Raw genomic sequence first — 7,377 nt, forward strand, 5'->3', positions numbered from 1 at the left:
GGGGTCGGGGGGCGCGGGTTCGGGGTCGGTTCGGGGGGGCCGGTTCGGGGCCGGTCGGGGCCGGTTCGGGGCCGGCGCGGGGCCGGTTCGGGTGCCGGTTCGGGGCCGGTTCGGGTGCGGTTCGGGGCCGGTTCGGGTGCGGGTTCGGGGGCCGGGTTCGGTTCGTGGCCGGTTCGGGTCGGGGTTCGGGGCCGGGTTCGGGGCCGGTTCGGGGTCGGTTCGGGGCCGGTTCGGGGCCGGTTCGGGGTGCCGGTTCGGGCGCGGTTCGGGTGGGGTTCGGGTCGTCGGTTCGGGGGCCGGTTCGGGCCGGTTCGGGGTGCGGTTCGGGGCCGGTTCGTTCGGCCGGTTCGGGGCCGGTTCGGGGCCGGTTCGGGGTCGGTTCGGGGGCGGTTCGGGGCCGGTTCGCGGGGCCGGTTCGGGTGGGGTTCGGGGGTCGGTTCGGGGCCGGTCGGGTCGGGTCCGGTTTCGGGGGCGGGTCGGGGCCGGTTCGGGTGTCCGGTTCGGGGCCGGTCGGGGCGGTTCGGGGCCGGTTCGGGGCCGGTCGGCCGGTTCGGGGCCGGTTCGGTCGCCGGCGGTCGGGGCCGGTTCGGGGGGGTTCGGGGCCGGTTCGGTCGCTCGGTTCGGGGCCGGTTCGGGGTCGGTTCGGGGCCGGTTCGGGGCCGGTTCGGGGCGGTTCGGGGGCCGGTTCGGGTTGCGGTTCGGGGTCGGTTCGGGTCGGCGGTTCGGGTCGGTTCGCGGTGCCGGTTCGGGGGGGACGGTTCGGGTCGCCGGTTCGGGGCCGGTTCGGGGGTTCGGTTCGGGGCCGGTTCGGGGGCGGTTCGGGGCCGGTTCGGGGCCGGTTCGGGCGGTGCGGTTCGGGTCGCGCGGTTCGGGCGGCGGTTCGGGGGGCGGTTCGGGGTCGGTTCGGGGCGGGTCGGGTCGCGGTTCGTCGCCGCGCCGTCGGGGCCGGTTCGGTCGGTCCGTCGGGGCGGTTCGGTAGTCGGTTCGGGTCGCGGGCGGTTCGGGGCGGTCGGGGGCGGTTCGGGGCCGGTCGGGGGTCGGTCGGGGGGCCGCCGTTCGGGGGCCGGTCGGGGGCCGGTTCGGGGCCGGTTCGGTCGCGGGTTCGGGGACGGTTCGGGCGGTCGGGCCGGTTCGTCGTGCGGTTCGGGGGTGCGGTTCGGGGCCGTTCGGGTTCGTCCGTCGGTTCGTCGGGGGGCGGTTCGGGTCGGTCGTCGGGGGTCGGTTCGGGGGCCGGTTCGCCCGGTTCGGGGGCCGGTTCGGCCGGTTCGGGGCCGGTTCGGGTGGGGTTCGGGCCGGTTCGGGCGTCGGTTCGGCCCGGTTCGGGGGCGTTCGTCGGGGGTTCGGGGCCGGTTCGGGGTCGTGTCGTTCGTCGTTTCCGGGTCGGTTCGGGGGTCGGTTCGGGGCCGGTCGGGGCCGGTTCGGGTTCGGTTCGGGGCGGGTTCGGGGGCGCGGGGCCGTCGGGGGGCGCGGGTTCGGCGGGTCCCGGTTCGGGGCGGTTCGGGTGCGGTTCGGGGCGGGTTCGGGTGTCGGTTCGGGGCCGGTTCGGGGGCCGGTTCGGGGCCGGTTCGGGTGCGGTTCGGCGGGCCGCGTCCGGGGGGGCCGGTTCGGGGTCGGTTCGGGTCGCGGTTCGGGTGCCGGTTCGGGGCGGGTCGGCCGCCGGTTCGGGGTCGGTTCGGGCGGTTCGGGGTCGGTTCGGGGTCGGTTCGGGGCCGGTTCGGGTGCCGGTTCGGGGCCGGTTCGTCGGCCGGTTCGGGTCGCGCGGTTCGCGGCCGGTTCGGGGCCGGCGTTCGGGGGGGTTCGGGTTCGGGGGGCGGTTCGGGGGCGGTTCGGGTGCCGGTTCGGGGCCGGTTCGGGGCCGGTTCGTCGTGCGGTTCGGGGCCGGGTTCGGGCGCGGGTTCGGGGCCGGTTCGTGGCGGTCGTGGGTCGGGCCGGTTCGGGGCCGTCCGTTCGGGTCGGTTCGCGGGGCCGGTTCGCCGCGGTTCGTCGTCGGTCGCGGGGCCGCGGTTCGGGGCCGGTTCGCCGGGCGTCGCGGGTCGCGGTTCGCGGGCGCGGTTCGGCGGGGTTCGGGGCCGTCGTTCGGGGCCGGTTCGGGGTCGGTTCGGGGGGTCGGTTCGGGTGCGGTTCGGGGCCGGTGGGGTCGGGCGTTCGGGGCCGGTTCGGGTGCGGTTCGGGGCGGTTCGGGGCCGTCGGGGCGCGTCGGTCCGGGGCCGGTTCGGGGGCCGTTCGGGGCCGGTTCGGGTCGTTCGCGGTCGCCGCGTCGTTCGGGGCGGCGTCGGCCGGTTTCGTCGCGTTCGGGGGCCGGTTCGGGCGCCGGTCGCGGCCGGTTCGGGTGCGGTTCGGGGTTCGTTCGGGCCGGTTCGCGGTTCGGCGGCGTCGGGGGCGGTTCGGGGTGCGGTTCGTCGCGTGGTTCGGGGCCGGTTCGGGTGCGGTTCGGGCCGGCGGGTGGGGGGTCGCCGCGTCGGGTCGGTTCGGGGCCGGTTCGGGTGGCCGGTTCGGGTGGGGTTCGGGGTGGGGTTCGGCGGTTCGGTCGCGCCGGTTCGGGGCCGGTTCGGGGCGGGGTTCGGGGGCCGTTCGGGGGCGGTTCGGGGCCGCGTTCGGGTGCCGGTTCGGGGGCGGTTCGGGTCGGGTTCGGGTCGGGTCGGTCGCCGGGCGTCGCGGTCAGGTTTCGGCGGTTCGGGGGTTCGCGGTTCGGGGTCGCGGGGTTCGGGTGCCGGGGGCGGTTCGGCCGGTTCGGGGGTTCGGGTTCGGGGGCCGGTTTCGGGTGCGGTTCGGGGCCGGTTCGGGCGCCGGTTCGGGCCGGTTCGGGGGGTCGGGGCGGTTCGGCGCCGTTCGGGTCGCGGCGGTCGGGGCGCGGTTCGGGGGCCGGTTCGGGGCCGGTTCGGTCGGTTCGGGGCCGGTTCGGGTGGGGTCGGTTCGTCGGGCGCCGTTCGGGGGCCGGTTCGGGGCCGGTTCTCGTTGCCGGTTCGGGGCCGGTTCGGGGGCCGGTTCGGGGCCGGTTCGGGGCCGTTCCGCGTTCGGGTTAGGGCCGTCGTGGGGGCGCCGTCGCGGCGGTTCGGGGCCGGTTCGGGTGCGGTTCGTCGGCCGGTTCGGGTGGGGTTCGCGTGCGGGTCGGGGGGCGCGGTTCGGGGCCGGTTCGGGGCCGGTTCGGGTCGGTTCCGGGGCCGGTTCGGGTGCCGTTCGGGGCCGGTTCGCGCGGTTCGGGTGCGGTTCGGTTCGCGGTTCGGGGCCGGTCCGTTCGGGCGTTCGGGGGGGGGGTTCGTTCGGCGCGGTTCGGGGCCGGTTCGGGGCCGGTTCGGGGCAGCGGTTCGGGCCGGTTCGGTCGGGCGCGGTTCGGGTTCGGTCGGTTCGTTCCGTTCGGGTGCCGGTTCGGGGCCGGTTCGGGTCGGTTCGGGGAGCGGTTCGGGTCGGGCGGTCGTCGGTTCGGGGTCGGTTCGGGCGGGTCGTTCGCGTCGTCCGGGCGCGTTCGTCGCCGGTTCGGGGGTCGGGTTCGTCGGCCGGGGTTCGGGGTGGGTTCGGGTGCGGTCGGGGGCCGGTTCGGGTCGCCGCGCGTTCGGGTGCGGGCGGGGCCGGTTCGGGGCCGTCGGGCGGCCGGTCGGGTCGCGGTTCGGTTCGGCCGTTCGGGGCCGTTCGGGGCCGGTTCGGGGCCGGTTCGGGGGCCCGTCGGGTCGGGTTCGGGGCCGGGTTCGGGTGCCGTTCGGGGCCGCGTTCGGGGGCGGGTTCGGGGCGGTTCGGGGTTCGTTCGGGTGGCGTTCGTCGGGCGGCCGGTTCGGGGCCGTCGGTGCGTTCGGGGCCGGTTCGGGCCGGTTCGGGCCGGTTCGGGTGCGGTTCGGCGCCGGTTCGGGGCCGGTTCGGGGTCGTTCGGGGCCGGGTCGGGTCGGGGCGGTCGGGCCGGTTCGCGTGCCCGTTCGGCGGCGGTTCGGGGCGGTCGTCGGGTGTCGGTTCGGGGCGGTTCGGGGCGGTTCGGGGCCGGTCGGGGGCGTTCGGGTCCGGTTCGGGTGCGGTTCGGTCGGCGCGTTCGGGGCGTGCGTCGGGGGGCGGTTCGGGTCGCGGCCCGTTCGGGTCGCCGTTCGGGGCCGGTTCGGGTTCGGTTCGGGGGGGGTCGTCGGGGCGGTTCGGGGTCGCGTTCGGGTGCGCGTTCGGGTCGCCCGTTCGGGTCGCGGTTCGTTCGGGGCCGTCGGTCGGTTTCGGCGGTTCGGTTCGGTGCCGGTTCGGGGCCGGTTCGGGTGCGGTCGGGTCGGTTCGGGGCCGGTTCGGGCGGCGGTTCGGGTCGGCCGTTCGGGTGCGGTTCGGGGCCGGTTCGGGTCGCCGTTCGGGTGCGTCGTTCGGGGCCGGTTCGGGGCGGTTCGGGTCGGTTCGCGGTTCGGGGCCGGTTCGGGGGCGGTTCGGGGCGGTTCGGGTGGCGGTTCGGGGCCGGTTCGGGTGCGGTTCGGGTGCCCGTTCGGTTCGTCGGTTCGGGGGTCGGGCGTTCGGGTGCGGTTCGGGTCGGTTCGGGGTCGCGGTTCGGGTTCGGTTCGGGGGTTCGGTCGCGGGGCGGGCGGTTCGGTTCGGGTTCGGTTCGGGGCGGTTCGGGGCCGTGTTCGTCGGCGCGTTCGGGTTCGGTTTCGGGTGCCGCGTCGGGTTCGGTTCGTGCCGTTCGGTTCGGTCGGGGCCGGTTCGGCCGCCGTTCGGGTGGTCGGTTCGGGTGCGGGTTCGGGGCCGGTTCGGGGCCGGTTCGGGGGGCGGTTCGGGGCCGGTTCGGGTCGCGTTCGCGGTTCGGTTCGGGCGCCGGTTCGGGGCCGGTTCGGGGCCGGTTCGGGTGCGGTTCGGGGCCGGTTCGGGGGCCGTTCGGGGGCCGGTTCGGGGTCGGTTCGGGTGGGGTTCGGGGGGCCGGTTCGGGGCGGTTCGGGTGCCGTTCGGGGCCGGTTCGGGTGGCCGTTTCGGGTCCGTCGTTCGGGTGCGGTTCGGGGGCCGGTTCGGGGTCGTTCGGGTGCCGGTTCGGGTGGGGTCGGGGCCGGTTTCGGGCCGGTTCGGGGTCGTTCGGGGCGGTTCGCGTGGGGCCGGTTCGGGGGCCGGTTCGGGGGGTGCGGTTCGGGGCCGGTTCGGGTGCGCGGTTCGGGGTCGGTTCGGGCCGTTCGGGTGGGGTTCCGGCGTCGGGTCGTCGGGCGGTTCGGGGCGGGGTTCGGGGGGGCGGTTCGGTCGTGGTTCGGGTGCGGTTCGGTCGCGGTTCGGGGCCGGTTCGGGGCCGGTTCGGGTGGGGTTCGGGCGGTTCGGGGTCGCCGTTCGCGGTTCGGCGGCCGGTTCGGGGCGGTTCGGGGCCGGTTCGGGGCGCGGTTCGGGGGCGGTTCGGGCCGGTTCGGGTGCCGGTTCGGGGTCGGCGCGTCGCCGTGGCGGCGTCGGGGCGTTCGTTCGGGTGCGTCGGGGGGCCGGTTCGGGTGCGTTTCGGGGCGGTTCGGGTCGCCGGTTCGGGGGCGGTTCGGGGCCGGTTCGGGGCCGGTTCGGGGCGGTTCGGGGTCGGTTCGGGGTCGGTTCGGTTCGGGGGTCGGGTCGCGTCGGGCCGTTCGGGGTGCCGGTCGTCGGGGCCGGTTCGGGGCCGGTTCGGGGTCGGTTCGGGTGCGGTTCGGGTGCCGTTCGGGGCGGTTCGGGTGCGGTTCGGGTGCGGTTCGGGTCGCGCGTCGCGTCGTGCGGTTCGGGGCCGGTTCGGGTGCGGTTCGGGTGCGGTCGGTTCGGGGCGGTTCGGGGCCGGGTCGGGTGCGTCGTTCGGGCCGGTTCGGGTGCCGGTTCGGGGTGCGCCGTTCGGGAGCGGTTCGGGGGCCGGTTCGGGGGCGGTTCGGGTCGGCGTCGGGGCCGGTTCGGGTCCGGTTCGGGGCCGGGTTCGGGCGCGTCGGTCGCGGGTTCGTCGTCGGGCCGGTTCGGGGCCGGTTCGGGCGCGGTTCGGGTCCGGCGTCGTCGCGGGTTCGGGGTCGGTTCGGTTCGGGCGGTTCGGGGCCGGTTCGCGGTCGGTCGTCGGTCGGGCCGGTCGGTTCGGGGGGGGGTCGCGGTCGTCGGTTCGGGTGCGTGTTCGGGGTGCGGTTCGGGGCCGGTTCGGGGGGCGGTTCGGGGGCGCCGGCGGGGCCGGTTCGGGTGCGGTTCGGGTCGCGGTTCGGGGCCGGTTCGTCGTGCCGGTTCGGGGCCGTCGCGGGGGGCCGGTTCGTCGGCCGGCCGGTCGGTCGCGGTTCGGGTCGGGGCGTTCGGGGCCGGTTCGGGCCGTCGGCGGGGTCGCGGCGTCGTCGCGCGGTTCGGGGTCGGTCCGGTTCGTTCGGGTCCGGTCGGTCGGGGGCGGCGTCGTCCGCGGTCGGGTGCGGTTTGCGGTTCGGGTCCGTTCGGGTCGCGGTTCGGGGTGCGGTCGCGGGGCGGTTCGGGGCCGGTTCGGAGCGCGGTTCGGGGCCGGTTCGGGTGCGGGTTCGGGTGCCGGTTCGGTGCGGTTCGGGTTGCCGTTCGGGGTCGGTTCGGGGCCGGTTCGGGGCGGTTCGGGGTCCGGTTCGGGGCCCGTTCGGGTGCCGTTCGGGGCGGGTTCCGGGCCGGTTCGGGCCGGTTCGGGTCGTTCGGGTGCGGTTCGGTCGCGGTTCGGGGGCGGTTCGTCGCCCGTTCGGGGCCGGGTTCGGGTCGGCGGTCGTCGGGGCGGTTCGGGCGCGTCGGTTCGTTCGGGTGCGGTTCGGGGTCGGTTCGGGGCCGGGGTTCGGGGGCCGTTCGGGTGCGGTTCGGGCCGGTTCGGGTCGCGGTTCGGGGCCGGTTCGGGTCCGGTTCGGGTGCGGTTCGGGGCCGGTCGCGGGTGCCGTTCGGGGCCGGTTCGGGGTGCCGCCGTTCGGGGGCCGGTTCGGGTGCGGTTCGGGGGTCGGTTCGGGGCGGTGCGGTTCGGGTGCCGTTCGGGCCGCGTTCGGGGGCCGTTCGTCGGGCCCGTTTCGGTTCGTCGGTTCGGGGCCGGTCGGAGCGGGTGCCGGTTCGGGGCGGGTTCGGGGCCCGTTCGGGCCGGTTCGGGGCCGGTTCGGGTGCGGTCGGGTTGCCCGTCGGTCGTTCGGGGCCGGTTCGGTTTCGCCGGTTCGTCGCCGGTTCGGGCCGGTTCGGGTGCGGTTCGCCGTTCGGGGGTTCGGTTCGGGTGCGGTTCGGGGCGGTTCGGGGCCGGTTCGGGGCCGTTCGTGCCGTTCGGGTGCCGTTCGGGGCCGGTTCGGGGCCGGGTTCGGGGCCGGTTCGGGGCCGGTTCGGGGCCGGTTCGGGTAGCCGTTCGCGGGCCGTTCGGGTGCCTTGCCGGTTCGGGTGCGGTTCGCGGTTCGGTGCGTTCTGATGGGCGGTTCGGGTTGCGGTTCGGGTCCGGTGCGCGGTTCCGGGGTCGGGTTCCGGTTCGGGTTCGGTTCCGGGTCGTGC

At 78.0% G+C, this 7,377-nt stretch overlaps 1 protein-coding gene across 1 annotated transcript; it reads right to left on the reverse strand.

Annotated features, from left to right (window-relative positions):
* Positions 1-937: 937 nt before the first annotated feature.
* Positions 938-2,951, reverse strand: LOC129716155 (basic proline-rich protein-like; the record flags this gene model as incomplete). The annotated part of the gene is made up of 1 exon (XM_055666033.1): positions 938-2,951. A coding segment is annotated over one exon (2,014 nt), but the record flags the coding sequence as incomplete, so codon positions are not given.
* Between the last annotated feature and the right edge of the window lie 4,426 nt (positions 2,952-7,377).

Source organism: Leucoraja erinacea, unplaced genomic scaffold (genome assembly GCF_028641065.1).
Source record: "Leucoraja erinacea ecotype New England unplaced genomic scaffold, Leri_hhj_1 Leri_1765S, whole genome shotgun sequence".
Classification (NCBI taxonomy): domain Eukaryota; kingdom Metazoa; phylum Chordata; class Chondrichthyes; order Rajiformes; family Rajidae; genus Leucoraja; species Leucoraja erinaceus.